Raw genomic sequence first — 22,148 nt, 5'->3', positions numbered from 1 at the left:
GGACTTGCATCCAGAATATATAAAGAGCTCTCAAAACTCAATGATAAGAAAATGAACTAATCATCAGAGAAATGCACAATGAGATAAATGAATAAAAACCACAATGAGATATCACCTCACCCCAGTCAGAATGGCTATCATCAACAAGACAAATAGTAACAAGTGTTGGAGAGGCTGTGGAGAAAAAGGAACCCTCATACACTGTTGGTGGGAATGCAGACTGGTGCAGCTATTATGGAAGGCAGTGTGGAGGTTCCTCAAAAAATTACAAATAGAATTACCATATGACCCAGCAATCCCTCTCCTGGGTATCTACCCCAAAAATATGAAAACATCTATACATAAAGACACGTGTGCTCCAATGGTCATCGCAGCTTTGTTTACGGTGGCCAAGACATGGAAACAACCAAAATGTCCTTCGATAGTTGAATGGATAAAGAAGTTGTGGTATATATACACAATGGAATATTATTCGGCGGTAAGAAAAGATGATATAGGAACATTTGTGACAACATGGATGGATCTTGAGAGTATAATGCTAAGCAAATTAAGTCAGACAGAAAAAGCAGAGAACCCTGTGATTTCACTGATATGTGGTATATAAACCAAAAACAACAAAAGAACAAGACAAACAAATGAGAAACAAGAACTCATAGACACAGACAATAGTTTAGTGGTTACCAGAGGGTAAGGGGGTGGGGGGTGGGAGATGAGGGTAAGGGGGATCAAATATATGGTGATGGAAGGAGAACTGACTCCGGGTGGTGAACACACAATGGGATTTATAGATGATGTAATACAGAATTGTACACCTGAAATCTATGTAATTTTACTAACAATTGTCACCCCAATAAATTAAAAAAAAAATGAACAACTCACTTTTTCAAATGAGCAAAGATAGAAGAGACACTTCACCAAAGATATTCTGATGAAAAATAAGCACATGAAAGGATACTCAATATTGTTCATCTCTAGAGAAATGGAAATTAAAACTACAATAAGAATGGGTAAAATAAAATTAAAAAAAAACTGTTCGTAGCAAAGACTTGCATGCATGAGGAGCAACTGGATCTCTCATACACTGCAGGTAGGAACATAAGTGGTACAACTTCTTTGGGAATCTGTTTGGCAATTTCTTAAAAAGTTAAATAGACACCTATATATATGACCCAGCCATTCCACTCCTAGGTATTACCCAAAAGAAATGAAAGCATGTATCCATACAAACTTAAACATGAATGTTCATAGCAGCTTTGGTGTTTTTATTACTTAGTATTTTTTATTTTTTTTATTAGTTTATTTTATCTTTTGGTCCCCTTCACCCATTTCTCCCAGTCCGCCACTCCCACATCTGGCAACCACCAATCTGTTCTCAATCTGTGAACTCAGTTTTGTTTGTTTTTAGATTCCACATATAAGTGAGATCATACAGTGTTTGTCTTTCTCTATCTGACATTTCCGTTAGCATAATGCCATCAAGGTTCATCCACGTTGCTGCAAATAGCATAATTTCCTTCTTTTTTATGACTGAATAATACTCAATTGTTTATGTACAGATGATCCTCAACTTACAATAAGATTATGTACCGGTAAATCCATCGTAAGTCAAAAATACATTTAATACACCTAACCTACCAAACATCATATTAGTCTAGACTACCTTAAACATGCTCAGAAAACAGTATTCAAACAATGCTGACAACAGTACACTGTAGAGTATCAGTTGTTTATCCTCATGGTCGCAGGCCTGACTGGGAGTTGCGGCTCACTGCCTCTGCCTAGCATTTTGAGAGTGTCATACTGCATACCACTAGCCCAAGATTAAAGTTCAAAGTACAGTTTCTACTAAATGCCTATAACTTATGCACCATCATAAAGTCAAACAATCGTAAGTTGAACCATCGTAAGTCAGGGACCTTCTGTATACTACACCTTCTTTATCCATCTATTGATGGGCTCCTAGGTGGTTTTCATGTTTTGACTATTGTGAATAATACTGCAGTGAACATAGGGGTACATATATCTTTTCAAGTTAGTGCTTTCATTTTCTTAGGATAAATACCCAGAAGTGGAATTGCTAGATCATTGATTTCTGTTTTCCTGATGATTAATGATGCTGAGCACCTTTTCATGTACCTGTTGGCCATCTGTATGTCTTCTTTGGAAAAATGTCTATTTGGATCTTTTGCCCATTTTTTAATTGGATTGTTTATTTTTTTGCTGTTTAGTTGTATGAGTTTTTATATATTTTGGATAGTAACCCTTTATCAGATATGTGACTTGCAAATATTTTTTCCCATTTGGTAAGTTACCTTTCATTTTGTTGATGGTTCCTTTGCTATGCAAACGCTTTTAGTTTGATGTAGTCCCATGTGTTTATTTTTGCTGTTGTTTTTACTTTTGGTGTCAAATTCAAAAATAATCACCAAGATTGATATCAAGGAGCTTACCCTATGTTTTCTTCTAGGAGTTTTATGGTTTTAGATTTTATGTTGAGGTCTTACATTTTGAGTTAATTTTTGTGTATGGTGTAAGATAGTGGTTCAGGTTCATTCTTTTGCATGTGGCTTCCAGTTTTCCCAACCCCATTTAATGAAGAGACTGTCCTCACCCCATTATATGTTCTTGGCTCTTCTGTCGTAAATTAATTGACCATAAATGGGTTTATTACTGGGCTATCTATTTTGCTTCATTGGTCTCGTTTTTATGTCAATACCATACTGTTTTAGTTACTACAGCTTTGTGTAATATAGCTTGAAATCAGGGAGCATGATGCTTCTAGCTTTGTTCTTTCAAGATTGCATTGGCTATTCAGGGTCTTTGTTGGTTCCATACAAATTTTAGGGTTGTTTGCTCTATTTCTGTGAAAAGTGATTTTGGACTTTTGATAGGGATTGCACTGAGTGTGTAGATTGCTTTGGGTAGTATGGACATTTTAACAGTTTGAATTCTTCTAATCCATGACCATGGAATATCTTTTCATTTATTTGTATCTTCTTCAATTTCTTTCTTTAATGTCTCACAGTTTTCAGTATACAGGTCTTTCACTTTCTTGGCTAAATTTATTCCTAGGGATGGATGGAGATATATATATATATATAAAATTGTAAATGGAATTGTTTTTTTAATTTCTCTTTCTGATAATTTGTTATTAATGTATATAAACACAGCAAATTTTTGTGTGTTGATTTTGTATCCTGCAACATTACTGAATTAACGTTTAGTTCTAACAGTTTTTGATGGCGTCTTTACGGTTTTCTATATATAATATTACAAGTGTCATCTGCAAATAGTGACAGCTTTAGTTCTTCCTTTCCAATTTGGAAGCCTCTTATTTCTTTTCCTTGCCTAATTGCTCTGGCTAGAACTTCCAACACTATGTTTAATAAAAATGGTGAGACTGGGCATCCTTGTCTTGTTCCTGATCTTAGAGGAAAAGCTTTCAACTTTTCACCATTGAGTATGATGTTAGCTATAGGCTTGTCATACATGGCCTTTATTATGTTGAGGTATGTTCCCCTATACCCACTTTGATGGTGAGAGTTTATTATAAATGGATGTTGAGTTTTGTCAATTGTTTTTTCTGCATCTGTAGAGATGATCATATAATTTTCAGCCTACATTTTGCTGACGTGGTGTGTTACATTGACTGATTTGCAGATGTTGAATCACCGTTGCATTACTGGAATATTTCCCACTTGATCATGGTATATGATCCGTTTAATGTATTGTTGAATGCAGTTTGCTGATATTTTGTTGAGAATTTTTGCATCTGTGTCTATCAGGGATATTGGCCTGCATCAGCAATTGTGTAAATGGCATCATTAAGGTATGCCTGATCAAGCTTCTGCAATAAGTCTTTTAGGAAGCCTTGGAAGTTAATTGCTACAAGTATAGAATATGAAAACGCAAAATAGTATTTATATTTTCTTTTCATTGGGAGTAAAATTTCTTGGTCAGAAGAAGTTCAGGAGGACTGTGTGTGGAATAGTGGTCCAAGAATAATATAATTATACGGTTTTCTTCCATTCTAGCTTGTGTGCAATGTGTCATATCATTGGTACAGATTATCAAGCCAGTTGGAAAATATCTCTTTGATTATCCATGTCTTTTTTTTTTCTAAATCTTTTTTTTGGGGGGTGGAGGGGAGCAGGACTTTATTGGGAAACAGTGTGTACTTCCAGAACTTTTTTCCTAGTCAAGTTGTTGTCCTTTCAATCTTAGTTGTGGAGGGTGCCGTTCAGCTTCAAGTTGTCCTTTCAGTCTTAGTTGTGGAGGGTGCAGCTCAGCTCCAGTCCAGTTGCCATTGCTAGTTGCAGGGGGTAGGAGCCCACCATCCCTTGCAGGACTTGAGTTGTTGAACCGGCAACCTTGTGGTTGAGAGCGCACTGGCCCATGTGGGAATCGAACCGGCAGCCTTCGGAGTTAGGAGCACAGAGCTCCAACCGCCTGAGCCACCGGACCAGCCCCTATCCATGTCTTTTTTTATATACACTTACAAATAACTTATGAACAACTTTTGAAACATCTTGGATGTTGGCTTTTTCTAACTTTTCCTGTCTGATTCACGGGCACATCTCAGAACTTTCATCCTGTGCTTAGAGTCCTTAAAACCTCGTTTGCTCATCAATCATTGTTAATTTTTTAAATTAAAGAATACAGGCCAAACAGAGCTGTTTCATCAGCTCTACACATGTTTGGGATTAAGATTTTCATTAAAACTTATCTTTAAAAATTTGTCAATATAATTTTTGTCTACTTCATGATAAGCAGAAGATTCTTCATCATAGATGTTCAGATATTATATACCATGATGCTTCTTAAATTTCTGCAGCCAGTCTTCTGATATTCTATACTCACCTTAAATGTTAAAAGCATATTCTAGCTTGTTTCAACAAACCAGTCAGTGGCATATTCACACTGCTTCATTGTTGTATTCATTCAGTCATGGTCATGTCAACATCTTCATTTTTTGCCCTCTGAAAACATTTCTGTTTTTCATTGGTTCTGGTCATATTTGTCTGTTTAAAACTTCAACACTTTGTCTTTCCATTATTTCAAGTCATGTGGTGTTAATTCCTACATTTTATTCTTTAGTAAGATACCTCATAGACACACATGGTCAAGATTCTGCATTAACTATTTTCTGTGCTACTGATAATGACAGATGCTTCCTTTTCTTTATTCTGACCTCCAGGAGTAGCTTCAATTTTATTAACATTTATACAGGGCAATTAAACTCAAATTGACAAAATTCCAACAAAATAAACAAAGAAGGCAACACAATATTAGTGAACAGCAGAGGTGTATGTAACTGGTAAGAGTGTTGAGAAAAAACTAATTAATGCCTCATGTCATCTGAGGCAGGTTTTGCTGTGAAACTTACAAAAAAAGTTTGGGTGTTTGAAGCTTTTCAGATTTTCAATACCACATAAGAGATTTTGGACCTAAAGTAATATATTTATTTAATCAATCTTCTGTTGATGGATATTTAGAAGGTCTCAAATATTTTGCTACTACAATGTTGGAGTGAATAACCTTCTACAAACTTCACGTTTGTACAAAATATGTGTAAGATAAAATCCTGGAAGGGAAATTGCTTGCTAAAAGGATATATGAATTGTAATTTTGATAGATATGTCAAATTGCTCTCCACAAAGGATTACCAACCTATACTCACACTCCATACCTTTGCAAACACAATGCTTTATCAAATTGTTTTATTTTGAATTTCAAACTTACAAAAAAAAGTTTCAAAAATAGTACAGAGAGATCTTTTCCTCCCCCTGAACTATTTAAAAGTAAGTAACTGACTTGAACCCCATCACTCCTGAATACTGTAGTCTGTATTTCTGGCAAACAAGGACACTCTTCTACATACCCAAAACACAATAATCAAAATCAGGAAATTAATATTGATATATACTACCATCTACACAGACCCGATTCAAGTTTCACTAATTTTCCCAATAATGTACTTTATAGCAAAAGGATTTTACAGAAGATCATGTGTTGCTTTTAGTCTGTCATGTTTCTTTAGTCTTTGTCAATTTGGAAAAATTCCTCAGTCTTCCCTTGACATTCATGACCTTGACAGTTTTGCAGATTAGACTTGTTATTTTGTAGTATGTCCTTCAATCTGGGTATCCCTGATTTTTCCTCATGAGTAGATGCAGACTTACATTTTAGGCTATAGTATCACAAAAGTGATGCTGAGTTCTCATTGCTTCCTAACAGGTGATATATGATTTTGATTGGATCCATTACTGGTGGTAGTAACTGAATTACTTGATTAAAGTAATGTCTGTCAGGTTTCTCTACTGTAAAAGTACACAGCTTTCCTTTATGATTGACAAGTATTTTGTGGGGAGATACTTTGAGACTATGTAACTATCCCTCATCAAATATTCACCCATTAGTTTTAGTATCCATCGATGTTTCTAGGCTGAGTGAAGAATTATGGTTGCCAAATGGTATATTCTCATTTCATCATTCCTTCCACAATCATCAGTTGGCACCCGACCCTATTCATGTAGTCATATCAGTACAAAACTCATGGATACTTATTTTATTCAATGGATTATAATCACTTGCTATCATTACTCATCTATATATTTATGTACAGCTTTATTAAGGGTGATTGCCATACAGTAATCAACACATTTAAAATGTGCAAATTGATAAATTTTGACAAATCTATACACTCAAGAAACCATCACCACAATCAAGATAATGAACATATCTGTCACCTCCAAGTTTCCTTGTGACCCTTGGTTATTTCTTCTTCTCTTGCATCCTAGCTTTCTCCAGCTCGCATCCCCAGGAAACCATTGATCTTCCTTCTATCACTATAGTGTGCATTTTCTAAAATTTTATGTAAATGGAATAATACAGTATATATTGTTTTTCATTTGATCTGACTCCTTTCACTGGGCAAAATTATTTTAAGATTCATCTATGTTGTACTGTGTATCAAAAGTTCATTCCTTTTCATTATACTGAGTAGTATTCCATTATATGGTTATATCACAGTTTGTTTATCCATTCACCTATTGATGGATATTTGGATTGTTTCCAATTTTGGGTTATTAAAAACAAAAACTGAACAGACCAATTACTAGTAAGAAGATTAAATCAGTAATCAAAAACCTCCCAATAAACAAAAGTCCAGGACCAGATGTCTTCACTGGTGAATTCTAACCAAACTTTCAAAGAAGATTAATACCAATCCTCCCAAACTCTTCCAAAAAATAAAAAGGAAGGAACTCGTTTGACAAGGCCAGCATTACCCTGATATCAAAACCAGACAAGGATTCCACAAGAAAATTCCTGGCCCATAATTAAATACGCAACTCCAGTCTTTGATGACAATAATAGCAATGCTGATTAAACCTGTTGTTCAAAATCATAAAGAAACCAAATGTAACACATTTGTTCCATGTATATATACAGATATTTAGTTTGGTTTAGGTTTTATTGAATGTTTTCCTTATAAATAAAGAGTACCAAGTATTTATGTATATATCATACTATCTCATTTATCAGTTTACTATTGTATTGATAAACTATCATACTAATGTTGCTCTCCATCCCACCTAGTGTGAATATTATATTCACTGTACAAATAATAATGTGCTTAATTATGGGATGCTGCTTTAGGCCCACTGCAAATATTATATATATATGTACAGATTATCTTTCTGCAAATATATATATATGTATAAATTATCTTTCTGTAACTTAAAAAATTCTGAATACCAAAATAAGTAGTTGTGGACCTGTACATACATAAATGAAATAATATACAGCCATTTAAAAGAACAAGAAGCACTTTATTTACTGATATGGGATAAATTCCAAGATATAAAATAAATGCAAATCTGTGTATATTGTGCTACCATTTGTGGGGCGGGGTCAAGGAGAGGAAATACATAATATATTTTCTTATTGTGCATAGGCTATCCTAGACAGTAATGCAAAAACTGATCATATTCGTTGCCTATGGGGTTAGAAGTGGGTGAATGAGGGACAAGTGGGGGGGGGAAGAACTTTTCATTATTTACCTTTTGTATCTTTTCAATATTGAACCATGTATATTTCCAAAATTTTAAATTATAAACATCAATAGAAAATTCTCACATTGAAATACAAAGAGAAAAAAAAGAATGGGAGAGACCCAGAAGAGAATATCTGAAAACTATGGGACAATTAGAAAAGATATATAACATGCATAACGGGAACACCAGAAGGAAAAGAAAGGAGCAGAAAAAAATATTTGAAGTAATAATAGCTGAGAATTTTCCAAAATTAGTGACGGACATCAAAACACAGATCCAGGAAGTTCAGAGAATACCAAACAATATGAATACCAAAAAATTTTCTCCTAGACATATCACATTCAAACTGCAGAAAACGAAAGACAAAAAAATCTTGAAAGAAGCCAGAGAACAAAACCACCTTAACCTATAGAAAAACAAGGATAAGAATTACATCAACTTCACTTCACAGACCATGCAAGCAAGAGAGAGTGGAGTGAAATATTTAAAGTGTTGAAAGAAAAAACCACCAACCTACAATTTGGTATCCAAATCAATTATCCTTCAAAAGTAGAGGAGAAATAAAGACTTTCTCATAAAAAATGAGGGAATTTATTGCCAGTGGACCTACACTTTGCAAGAAGTCAGTCAGAGAAAAGGAAAAATGAGACAGATTTGAAACTCAGATCTACATAAAGTAGAGTGTTAGAGGTGGAATAAATGAAGGTAAAATAAAACCTTTGGGTTTTTTTTTTTAATTCTTAATTGAACTAATAGATAACCTTTTTTTTTATTTTAAAGATTTTTTTTTTTTAAATTGGGGAAGGGGAACAGGACTTTATTGGGGAACAGTGTGTACTTCCAGGACTTTTTTCCAAGTCAAGTTGTTGTCCTTTCAATCTTAGTTGTGGAGGGTGCCGTTCAGTTTCAGGTTGTTGTCCTTTCAGTCTAGTTGTGGAGGGCGCAGCTCAGCTCCAGGTCCAGTTGCCATTGCTAGTTGCAGGGGGCACAGCCCACCATCTCTTGCGGGACTTGAGGAATTGAACTGGCAACCTTGTGGTTGAGAGCCCACTGGCCCATGTGGGAATCAAACCAGCAGCCTTCAGCGTTAGGAGCACAGAGCTCCAACCACCTGAGCTACCGGGCCGGCCCAGATAACTTCTTGTTTAAAATAATAATAGCAATGTATTGATTGATTATAGCTTAAATATAAGTGAAATGAATGGCAGCAACAATAATACAGATGGAAGGGAAAGACTAAGAATACTTTTATAAGGTAATTTATGAAGTGATACATTTACTTGAAAATGGACTTCGATTAGTTGTAAATGTATATTGCAATTATAGGACAAACACAATTTAACTATTTTTTAAATTTTAAAAGAATAATTTAGAAGAATATAGTTCATTTTAATATTTAATTTTTAAAAGAAGTATAATTAATATGAAAGAGGGGAAAACTAAATCATATAAAATGCTCAGTTTAAGCCAGAAGAAGCAGAAAAGAGGGAAGCTTTTCTTTAAAGAAACAAAGAACAAGTGCAATGAATAGAAACAGTTACAAATTTGGTAGATATTAATTGAACTATATCAATAATCACTTTAAATGTGAATAGTCTAAATATACCAATTAAAAGACAGACTGACAGAACAGATTTGAAAAAAAAAAAAGACCCAACTATGTTGTCTACAAAAAGCCCACTTTAAATATAGAGACACAGATAGATTAAAAGTAAAAGGAGGGAATCAATTACTTAAATATAAAAGCTAAAACCATAAACTTCATAGAAGAAAACATAGGAGTAAATCTTCATGACCTTCTATTTGTCAGTGGATTCTTAGATATGATACCAAAAACATGAGCAACAACAACAAAAAATAAATAAATAGGACCTCATCAAAATTAAAAGCTTTTGTTCATCAAAGGACTTTATCAAGAAAATGAAAGATAGCCTACAGGATGGGAGGAAATATTTGTAAATCATGTGTCTGATAATGGCTTAAGATACAGAATATATAAAAAAACTACAAATCAACAACAAAAAGACAAAGAACCCAATTTTAAAATGGACAAAAGACTTGAAGAAACATTTCTCCAGTGAAGCTATATAAATGACTAATAAGCACATAGACGTTCAACATCATTAGTCATTAGGGAATGCAAGTCAAAACCACAATGAGATACCCCTTCACACCCAGTGAGATGGCTATTATTAAAAATAATGCCAAGTGTTGGCGAAGATGTGGAGAAATCGGAACCTTATACATTGCTGGTGGGAATATAAAGTGGTGCAGCTGTTGTAGAAAATAGTTTTATGGTTCCTGAAATTTTAAAATAGAATTATCATATGACCCAGCAATTCTACTCCTAGGTATATACCAAAAAGAATTGAAAACAGAAACTCAGATACTTATACATCAGTGTTCACTGCAGCATTATTCACAATAGCCGAAAGTTGTAAACAACCCAAGTGTCCATCAACATATGAATAGATGAACAAAATGTGGTATTTACATAAAATGGAATAGTATTAAGTCATAAAAAGAAACAATGTTCTGATACATGTTACAACATGGTGCAACCGTGAAGACATTATGCTAAATAATCCACACACATAAGGATAAATATTCTATGATCCACTTACATGAAATACCTAAAATAGGCAAATTAATAAAGGCAGAAAGTAGATTAGAGGTTACCAGGAGATGAAGGGAGAGGCAATGGAGTTATTGCTTAATGGATACAGAGCCTCTGTATGGAGTGATGAAAAAGTTTTGGCAATAGATACTGGTGATATTTACACAATATAGTGAATGTGATTAGTGCCACTCAATTGTACTTAAAAATGGTTAAAATAGCAAGTCATATATATATATATATATATATATATATATATATATATATATATATATATATGACCACAGATAATTAAATAGATAAATAAATAAAGAGTGTTAGAACAACCCAATAAATCCCAAGCACAAACACTGAACAGCATGGGCTTCATTTTTATCCCAGTACCTTTAAGCAGATATTTAACTTCTCTATGACTAGCTTATATGATTTTCCTTTCAAAATATTTTCTACTAAAAACAGAACCCAAGGCTTTAAAAAAAGGCGGGGAGGTGATGTCAACACTCTGGCCCTCAATTTCCATACCCTATAGGCTCACTACCAGACTAGCTGCACTGAAAGTAGGAAGTTTCTGGAAAAGATACTCTTTCAGGAAAGCATGCATAGTAGTTTAGCTAGTTTATTATTTTCATCTTTAAGATTATATCTTAATCACAGATTTCTTCAACAACAACAAAATAAAGTATGGAGAAAGGTATACCATAGTAACAACAAATCAAAAGAAAGCTGGAGTACTTATATTAATTTCAGACAAAGCAGACTTCAAAACATGGAAAATAATCGGGGTTAAAGAGGAGCATTACATAATGATAAAGGGGTCAATTCTCCAAGAAGACATAATAATCCTTAATGTGTTTGCATCTAATAACGGCATCATAACATGAGGTAAAAACTGATAGAACTGCGAGGAGAAATGGACAAATCTGTTATAAGCTGGAGAATTCAACAAACCTCTGTAGTAACTGACAGATCCAGCAGATAGAACCTCATTAAGTATATACTTGAACTGCATAACACTATCAATTAACTGGATCCAATTAACATTTATAAAATACTTCATCTGACAACAACAGAATACACATTCTTCTCAAGCTCACAGTGTTCACCAAGACAGACCACATTTGGGACCATAAAACACACCTTAATAAATTTACAAGAATAGAAATCATACAAAGTATGCTCTTAGACCACAGTGGAATTACACTAGAAATCAATAAGAGAAAGATAACTGGAAAATCCCCAAATACGTGGAGATCAAACAACACACTTCTAAGTAACATATAGGTCAAAGAAGTCTTGAGAAATATTTAAATATTTTGAAGTAAATGAGAGTTAAAATACAACTGATCAAAATGTGTGGGATACAGCGAAAGCAGTGCTTGGGGGGAAATGTATAGTGTTAAATGTGTATATTAGGAAAAAAGAAAGATATAAATCAATAATCTGTCACCTCACACATGTTAGAATGACTAGTATCAAAAAGACGAGATAACATGCTGGCAAGGATGTGGAGAAAAAGGAACCCTTTTACACTGTTGGTAGGAATGTAAATTGGTACAGCCACTATGGAAAACAGTATAGAAGTTCCTAAAAAAATTAAAATTATCATATAGAGTCCAGCAATCCTACTTCTGGGTATATGTTGAGAGAAAATTAAATCACTATCTCAAAGAGGTATCTGTATCTCCATGTTTATTGCATTGCAGCATTAGTCACAATAGCCAAGATTTGGAAACAACCTAAGTGTGCACTGATGGATAAATGAATAAAGAAAATGTGGTACACACACACACAGGAATATTATTCAGCAATTAGAAAAGAAATGCAGTGGGGTGGCCAGTTAGCTCAGTTGGTTAGAGCGTGGTGCTAATAACACCAAGGTTGCCAGTTCGATCCCTGCATGGGCCACTGTGAGATGTGCCCTCCTTAAAAAAAAAAAAAAAAAAAAAAAGGAAATGCAGTCACTTGTGATAACATGTATAAACCTTAAAGACATTGTGCTAAGTGAAATAAGTCAGACAGAAAAAGACAAATACTATATGATCTCACTTTATATGTGGAACCTAAAAACACTGAACTCGGAGACACAGTAGATTGGTGGTTGGCAGGGACAGAGGGGTAAGGGAAATGGAGAAATGTTAGTCAAAGGGTACAAATTTCCAGTTATTAGATGAGTAACTTCTAGGGAGCCAATGGACAGCATGATGACTGTAGTGAACAACACTGTATTGTATACTTGAAATTTTCTAATAGTGTAAACCTTAAATGTTCTTACCACACCCAAAAATACAGGTAACTGTGAGGTGATAGATGTGTTAACTAACCTTATAGTGGTAATTTGCAATACATATATCAAATCACATTGTGTACCTTAAACTTACACAATGTTAAGTCATTTATGTCTCAGTAAAGCTGGGGGGAATATGAAGTAAATAATCTAAGCTTCCACCTTAGAAAACTAGACAAAGAAGAGCAATATAAACCTAAAGCTAGTAGGAAAAGTGATAAAAATTCAAGCAGAAATCAGTGAAATTTAAATTGGAAAAAATAGAGAAAAATCAATGAAAGCAAAAGCTACTGCTTTGAAAAGATCATTAAATTTGATAAACCTCTACCTAGGCTAACCAAGAAAAAAAAGAGAGAAGAAATAAATTACTAGTATCATAAATGAAAGAGAGGCCATCGTTACTGATCCCATGGGCATTAAAACGATAATAAAGGAAAATAGTGAACAACTGTATTCCCACAAATTTGATATCTTAAATGATGAAATGGATCAATTCCTTGAAGGACACAGTCTACTGAAACTCTCACACAGAGAAATAAATGATCTGAATAGGCCTATATATGTTAAAGAAATTGATTCACTTATCTTTCAAACAAAGTACTTGGCCCAAATGAGTTCAGTCAAATAAGGAAAAAATGATACCAATTTTCTACAATCTCTTCCAGAAAATAGAAGCAGAGAGAACACCTCCTAACTCCTCCTGTGAGGCCAGCATTACTGTAATACCAAAACCAGATAAAGACAATACAAGAAAGACCAATATCACTCATGAAGAGAAAAGCAAAAATCTTCAAGGTATTAGCAAGTTGGACATATAAGTATAACAAAGTATAAAAAAAGAATTTACACCATAACCAAGTGGGATTTATTTCAGGTATGCAAGGCTGGTTCAGTCACTTGAAAATTAATGTAATCCATCACATCCACAGTCTGAAGAAGAAAAATCTTATGATTATATCAGTAGATACAAAAAATTCATTTGACCAAATCCAACACCTATTCATGATTTAAAAAAAAAAAAAAAGAACCTCAGCAAAGGAGGAGTAGAGGAGAACTGACTCAACTTTATAAAGAATATCTATCTACAGCTACTGTCATACTTAATGGAAAGAAACTAGATGCTTTCCCCTGAAAATTATGTATGAGACAAGAATGTCCCCTCTTACCACTCCCATTCAGCATCATACTGGAAGTTCTAGCTAATGCAATAAGACAAGAAAGGAAATAAAAGTTATACAGATTAGGAAATAAGAAATAAAATTGTCTTTGTTTGTAAATGACATGATTGTCTATGTAGAAAATCCCAAAGAATCAACAACAGAAACCAAACTTTAAGCCGTAATTATACCAAGTGTACAAGCTTAAGATACAAAAGTCTATTACTTCCCTATCTACTAGTAATAAGATACAAAAGTCTATTACTTCCCTATCTACTAGTAATTAACAATTGAAATTTGAAATTAAAAACACAATGCCATTTATATTAGCACCCCCGAAGAAAGGACTTAGAAATAAATCTAACAAAATATGTATGAGATCTCCATGAGGAAAACTATAAAACTTTGATAAATCAAAAAAGATCTAAATAAATAGATAACTCCCTGTCCATAGATAGGAAGATTCAATATTATTTTTATGTCAGTTCTTCCCAACTTGATTTATAGAGTCAATACAATCTCAACCAAAATCCCAGCAATTTATTTTGTGGATATTGACAAACTCTTTCCAAAGTTTATATGGAAAAGCAAAAGACCTAGAATAGCCAACACAGTATTAAAGAACAAAAAATTTGGAGAACTAACACTACCCAACTTGAAGACTTTCTATAAAACTGCAGTAATGAAGACAATGTAGTATTGGCAAAAGACTAGATAAATAGAGAATAGAGAGCTCAGAAATAGACCTACACAAATATAGTCAACTGTTCTCTGACAAAGGAGAAAGAATAGTCTTTTTAACAAATGGTATTAGAAAAACGACATTTACATATAAAAAAGTGAATATAAACACTGACCTTACATCTTTCATAAAAATTAACTCAGAATGGATCATAGACATAAAGTAAAATGCAAAACTATAAAACTATAGGAGAAAATCTAGGTGACTAGGTTTGGCAATGACTTTTTAGATACAATACCAAAAACAATCCATGAAAGAAAAAAAATAAGTCGGACTTCATTAAAATGAAAAACTTCTTGCTCAGTGAAAAACACTAAGAAACTGAAAAGACAACCCACAGACTGGGAGAAAATATTTGTAAAACACTTATCTGATAAAGGACTTGTATCCCAAATATACAAATAACACTTAAAACTTAACAGTAAGAAAACAACTGAATTTTAAAAATGGGAAAACGACCTGAACAAATGCTTTACCAAAGAAGATACAGAGATGGCAGATAAGCATGTGAAAAGATGCTCAACATCATATGTCATTAGGGTGAAGCACCTTAAAACAAAAGCGAGATACCACTATATACCTATTAGAATGGCTAAAATTCAAAACACTGACAACACCAAACATTGGTGAGGATGTGAGCAACAGGAACTCTCACTGTAGCTGGGAATGCAAAAAGGTGCAGCCAGTTTGGAAGACAGTTTGACAGTTTTTTATAAAGCTAAATATAGTCTCATCATATGATCCAGCAATTGTGCTCCTAGGTAGTTACCCAAATAAGTTGAAAACCTACATCCACACAGAAACTTGCACACAAATGTTCATAGCAGCTTTATTTGTAATTGCCAAAAACTGGAAGCAACGAGGGTGTCCTTCCAAAGGTGAATGGATAAACAAACTGTGTGGTATATCCATACAATGGAGTAGTTTACCAATAAAAAGAAATGAGCTATTAAGCCACAAAAAGACATGGAGGAAACTTAAATGTCTATTGCTTAGTATAGGAAGCCGGTCTGAAAAGGTACATAGTCTAATTCCAAGTACATTACATTATGGTAAAAGCAAAACTATAGCGACAGTGAAAAGATCAGTAGTTGCTGGAAGAATGAGGAGAGGAATGAATAGGTGGACCACAGGAGATTTGTAGAGCAATAAGTCTATTCTGTATGATACAATAATTGTGGATCCATCATACTCTGCATTTGTCAGAAACCATAGACCTGTATAATCACAGTGGACTCCAATGTAAACTATGGACTTTATTTAATAATGTATGAATGTTGGTTCATCAAATGTGCCACACCAATGTAAGACATTAATAAGAGGGGAAACCGGAAGTGAGGAGAGGGGGCATATGGGAACTCTATACTATCTGCTCAGTTTTCTGTAAACCTAAAACTGCTTTTGAAACATCAAGTCTGTTGATTTAAAGTTGTTTTTAAAGATGACAGGAAAAAAGGTAATCTCCCATAATCCGGACACCCAAAGATAACTACTACTAAGACATTGGTATAAATATTCCTGGAGACTTTCTGTTCATATGTATGCATTTACATACACTATATACACACTGCTACTTATCTTTTTAATAAAAGTAGACACATAGAATATTAACTATATACAAATTGTTTATAATTCCCACAACAATCCTAAAAGATTGTTTCCAATTTATAGATGAAGTAACTAAGCTGGTAAATGTCTGAACTAGGTTCAATTTCCAATGTATTTTATTCCAAAGCCTATATATTCTTAATCACTATACCTCTTTGTAAAACATAAGAGCTCCTTTTTCTTCTATTGATATTTCGTATTTTACCCCTTCGTAAGACATACAATCTTTCATACACCATACTGCCTTCATATAGTGAACTTCACTTCTAATGGTATACATGCCCTTCCTGTGACGTGTTCCTTAACTTTGTGCTCTAGTATTTTGTTTAGAATCCTTGTCTACTGAGTAGGAACTGGTGGCCCAGCTCTTGTTTGCTTCAGAGAGGCAAACAATGGGACTGACATACTTTGGGGGCAATAATATGGCTTCCTGTCTCCTGTATAAGCAGCTCTCAGAATTCAGGTATTCGTGAAAATTATTTCTGGGACCTAAAGAGCCTGAGGGAAAGGAGGCTGAGAGGTAGAGGCAGAGGGAAAGGAGGCTGAGAGTTAGAGGCAGATGAAAAGGTGAAGAGAAGTGAATTCATGTGGTGCCCGGGGAAGGAAGCAGCCTCCCGTGGGTGCAGTGGAGACAGAGCTTGATCATCCAGAAAGGATGGTAGTATCCGGAAGTCTTCAGTGAATTGACAGCAGCCAGTTCAACCAGTACCTCTTGTGACTGACGGACTGTTCAGGGAAGCTTTAAAGAAGACCCTGTCCCTGCCCCTTCTTTCTGCACCAATAGGGGACACTGGGAGGCTCCGAACAATCCTGGAAGCAATACAGAAGCACATCCATTCTTCCTCCCTCATCTTCAAACTGGCCCAAGATGCGTTCAAGATTGCTACTCCCACGGACAGTAGTACTGACAGCACCCTGCTCAACGTGGCGCTGGAGCTGGGGTTACAGGTATGGACAAGTGGGCCATCCCAGCTCTAGGCTTCTGGTAGAAAATAAGATCCCAGGGGCACTGGGCATAGGCCAAGTCTGGTTCTTTCTGTGTCCCCAGAACACAACTTCTACGCTAGGCACAAGGTAAGAACTCTCTAAATTGGGCTCCATTTTGAAGTTAAGGCCAGAAGCAATGTAGCTTTAGGTTTCATGGGTTCCATATCTTCTCCCTACCTCACCCCCATTTTTCCAAGTCAGTCAAGGTGTGGTAATAGGACTTTATTCATTACCGGTCGTCAGTGAAGCTTTCTATCTGATTTGTAGGAGGGAGGGATTTGCAGAAATTAAGCAAACCTGTCTGTGATTATCGGGAGAGATGGCTGTTTAAAGCACACAACAAATTCTTGTTGCGTAAATGAATGGCAAGGGGAAGTAGACCGGAGGGGTTCATAACCGTATGCTTAAGCCAGGGGGAATGACTCTTTTTTGCCCAGGTGATGAGGATGACCTTATCAACCCTTAACTGGAGGCGCCGGGAGATGGTGCGGTGGTTGGTGACATGTGCTACGGAAGTGGGTGAGTCTCCCACCTCCCTCTACCCCCAAGGTGAAGCAGTTCCTAAGCCCTACTGTTGGGACAGGACAGCAAATCATTAGGGCTCTGATATTCCTATTATTGATGGCCTAAGAAAGGATGGGGCTACTGGTAGAAGATGGCCTCTGTTCAGCCAGCCTAAGTTCTGCCCTCTCTGCTTGGACTATACCCTGATGTCAGCAGCACTTTGACCCTCTGATCAGAAACATGTCTGAGAAGGAATTTCCAACCACCAGTGCTCAAGTCCACCCTCGGGAGGTAGTTGGCCTGGTGGTTTGGTCCCAGTCCCTGTCCATACTTCTGAGAAACCCCAAACAACTTGGAGACTCAGGACCCCATCTAGAGCCCAAAGCCCCAGCACAAGACTACCCCGAGAGGCCCCACTTCAGCTAGAACCCCCAGGCCAGTCTGCAACCCCTGCCTTGGGGCAAGCAAGCCACAGGCTCTGCTGCTCCATCCTTGTGAGGGGCTAAGAGCACCTGCTGAAACCTTCAATCCTCTGTCCTTGGGAAGGAAGGGATGGAAAGAGACCCCTAACAGGGTTTGGCCATCCGGGAAGCTCCCTTTGCCCTGGTGTGCCTCAGCTCATCTCCAGGCTGCTGAGGAGGAGGGAAAACTCGTCTCTGCAGGCCAAGTTCTGACCCCACATGGTAATGTGGGCAGACCCGGCTCGGGACCCGGCTGGCCACGGCTGAGCTCAGGCTGTCCCCGACAGGTGTGCGGGCCCTGGTGAGCATCCTGCAGAGCTGGTACACACTCTTCACCCCTACCGAGGCCACTAGCATTGTGGCCGCCACAGCCGTGTCCCACACCACTCTCCTGCGCCTCAGTCTTGACTATCCACAGCGGGAGGAGCTGGCTAGCTGTGCTCGCACGCTGGCCCTGCAGTGTGCTATGAAGGATCCACAGAGCTGTGCCCTCTCAGCCCTTACACTCTGTGAGAAAGACCACATCGCCTTTGAGGCAGCCTACCAGATCGCCATTGATGCCGCCGCTGGTGGCATGACACATTCGCAGCTGTTCACCATCGCCCGCTACATGGAGCTCCGTGGCTACCCGCTCCGTGCCTTCAAGCTGGCCTCGCTGGCCATGAGCCATCTCAACCTGGCTTACAACCAGGACACCCACCCGGCCATCAATGATGTGCTCTGGGCATGTGCCCTCAGCCACTCTCTGGGCAAGAATGAGCTGGCAGCCCTCATCCCCCTGGTGGTGAAGAGTGTGCACTGTGCCACAGTGCTTTCCGACATCCTGCGGCGCTGCACAGTTACTGCACCTGGCCTGGCTGGCATCCCAGGCCGCCGCAGTTCTGGAAAGCTCATGTCCACTGACAAAGCTCCACTGCGCCAGCTGTTGGATGCCACCATCAATGCCTACATCAACACCACACACTCACGCCTGACACACATCAGCCCTCGCCACTATGGAGAGTTCATTGAGTTTCTGAGCAAGGCTCGGGAGACCTTCCTGCTGCCCCAGGATGGCCACCTGCAGTTTGCCCAGTTCATCGACAACCTCAAACAAATCTACAAAGGCAAGAAGAAGCTGATGCTGCTGGTGCGAGAGCGCTTTGGCTGAGAAAGCAGACAGCTCACTGCTGGGCAGCCTGGGCTCCCAGGTACCATCAGGTCAGGCCAAGGACACTGAAATATTTGTCCACCCTGAGAGGACTCTAAGCACCTGTGGCTGAAGCCAAAGGACCACACGGCTGAGCATGGGGAGAGTCCAACTCTAGCCAATATGCCTGCCTTGGCAAGGTTCTCACTATAGCCCACTGTTCCTGGAGGAGCTGGGCCCTGCAGATCGATCAGAAACACTACAACATGCCACCTCACGCCCCTATATCCTGCGTGTCCTGGGCATCTCTCCCTTGGCAAATACAGAACACTGTTCCGTCTCAGGGATTGCTTAACCAGAGAAACAGAAGCGTTTATGGTACTGTAAATATTATAGTATATGTGTTGCCAATTACATTGTAAAGTTGTAACTATTTATAATCCTGGTTCTAATTTGATGGGTACTTGAAATAGCTGTGGGTGGGAAGATAGGCTTGTTTTCTGACGAGACTCACAACCATTTCTCAGGTTTCCCTTACAGAGTATAAGCTGTTGGCAGTGGAAGAGTGGAGGTGGCAGGGAGAAAAATGGCCAGTTAGAATAAATCCCAAGTCTAGTCTATGCAGAAACCCCAGCCTACAGACGGGCACCTATAGCCCAGAGGTGGGTGAAGGCAGAGCCAGGACTGGATTTAAGACTTTTGCCACCCAAAGCCACGAGGACGCTGAAGCTCTTGCTCCGGCCTCACAGCCTCTAGGAGCCTGCTGAGCTCCTGAGGAACAAGTGCAGGGAGAAAGTCAAGTTCTGGGAGGCCACTGAGCTCATAATATTCATCTATTCTGGTCACCTTTGTCTTGGAGTGACTGGTTTTCTCTCTAATCATGTATGTGCGTGTGTCTCTATGGCTAAGTACATGCCTGTATGCATAAATACATCTGTGCATGCCTGTATGTGTGCATATATTTATGTGTATCTGTGTCTGTGTGAATACATGTCTGTGTGCTGTACTGTGGGTTTCTGTGCGAGGGTATACACATTTGTGAACATGTAAGACTACATATGTGTGTTCCTTGTGTGTATCTGGGCACACGAGGTCATATGTATAAACAGGTTTGTGTCTGTGTGTATGCCTGCTCTCCATTGATCTGTCTTTATATGTGTAACTGTGTATTTCAACATGTAGGTATGTCTGTGAATTCATGTTTGAGGATCTGCATGAATGTGTCCCTTCTCTTTATGGCCCATCTCTCTTCTCCATTCCTTAGTCTCTCTCACCAGCTAAACACATTCCCCATCTCTGTGTCTCCTTTATTCACCATTCTCTCTCACCTAACAAGCTTGTAAGCACTAGTCCCCTTCTACCTTGAGTGGCTCCTTCAGCTCGTTTTCTTCTCACCCTGAACTTGTTTTCCTCCCCTGCCTCTCTACCTCAAGCTTCCTCTGCCTGCTTTGTCACGGTTCCATTGGTTGCTGATTTGGAGGCTAGGGCTGGGATGCATTTGGCCTTTCCCTTTCTAACTAGTTTCTAGCCCTAGTGGGCAACCTGTCTTAGCCTTGGCTGACCTCTAGTGTATGATGTTCCTGCTATCTTCCTGACCCTGTGCTCAGCCTGGAATTGTTATAGGAGGTAGCAAGGGCATTCAGAAGTCATTTGGATGCCAGTGTCTTGGTGTTTACTGTTTCATGTTTTAGTTCCCAAGTAGGGGGTGGGTGTGATCGGGAAAGGGTGGTATAGCTAGAGTGTGAACGAAAGACCTCTCTGCTTTATTTTCATTTCTAACAAACTGTCACCTTTTTTTCTCCCTCTTTCCACACTAACCAGTAAGTTGTATCTGCTGTTTGTGGCTACTGAAGTCTTACTGTTCAGCCATGGGCCCTTACAACCTCTTAGCCCAACAGGTTGGTTAGAAAAAAAGAAGCCACTCCCATTTCTGTATCACGATTGCCATTTTTTAGCAAGTGAACTCACAGTGCTTTTCTATGAATAAATCATGGATCACAGAAAAGATTTTTCTAAAATCAGAAATTGTGTTCTCAATAAATGGGGCTCTTCTCTCTCTTCTCCATTGCTGACTGGTTAGGTCTGTAGCACAATGGGTTTCTAGTGGTCTAAGGAGATGTGGAATGACAAATGAAGAATTTCCTGCCACACCAGACCCTTCTCCAGAGCTCACAGGCAGCTCAGAGCCTTGTCCCAGGAAGTAGGTACCATGATGATGGGCAGAAACACCAAGATCCTGAGAAAATGAGAGGACGTGCTCAAAAAAGAAGGCAGAACAACCTTGAGCAGGCACCACAGGCCTTTTGGCTTCAGAGGCCTTCTTGCCTCAATGATGCGAGTCTAAGGTTCTAATCCTAAGCAACCTAGCTGTGAGTCTTTATGTCTTGCCATCTTTTTGTATCAAAGCAGAAGGCCTCTCAGCTTCTCCCTGCTTATCTAGATTCCATTTTCCTTGACAGGCCTCTATGAAGTATTCTAGCCATTTCTGTGCCCCTCTCTGATCTATTCTCCCCTCCCCAGACACAAACCCTGTTGTTTTGGCCTCATAAGCTGTGGGGACCCCATTTCTCTGCAAATGTCACAGCTACGGCTGTTAGGAAGC

General features: G+C 37.8%; 1 protein-coding gene across 2 annotated transcripts in view; it reads left to right on the top strand.

The window, feature by feature from the left end:
- The window catches only part of ZSWIM5 (zinc finger SWIM-type containing 5), a 141,701-nt gene extending 120,155 nt beyond the window's left edge, over positions 1 to 21,546 (top strand). For both annotated transcript variants that reach the window (XM_033113524.1, XM_033113525.1), the window contains 3 exons: positions 17,250 to 17,413; positions 17,890 to 17,971; positions 18,705 to 21,546. In XM_033113524.1, the coding sequence (XP_032969415.1) occupies positions 17,250 to 17,413; positions 17,890 to 17,971; positions 18,705 to 19,567 (1,109 nt within the window). In that variant the 3' untranslated portion in view covers positions 19,568 to 21,546. The remainder of the gene's footprint in view (positions 1 to 17,249; positions 17,414 to 17,889; positions 17,972 to 18,704) is intronic.
- The last annotated feature ends 602 nt before the right edge of the window (positions 21,547 to 22,148 follow it).

This window comes from Rhinolophus ferrumequinum, chromosome 9, assembly GCF_004115265.2.
Source record: "Rhinolophus ferrumequinum isolate MPI-CBG mRhiFer1 chromosome 9, mRhiFer1_v1.p, whole genome shotgun sequence".
In the NCBI taxonomy this organism is placed as follows: domain Eukaryota; kingdom Metazoa; phylum Chordata; class Mammalia; order Chiroptera; family Rhinolophidae; genus Rhinolophus; species Rhinolophus ferrumequinum.
The sequence above is the reverse complement of the archived record's forward strand: the minus strand, read 5'-3'. Positions and strand labels throughout refer to the sequence as shown.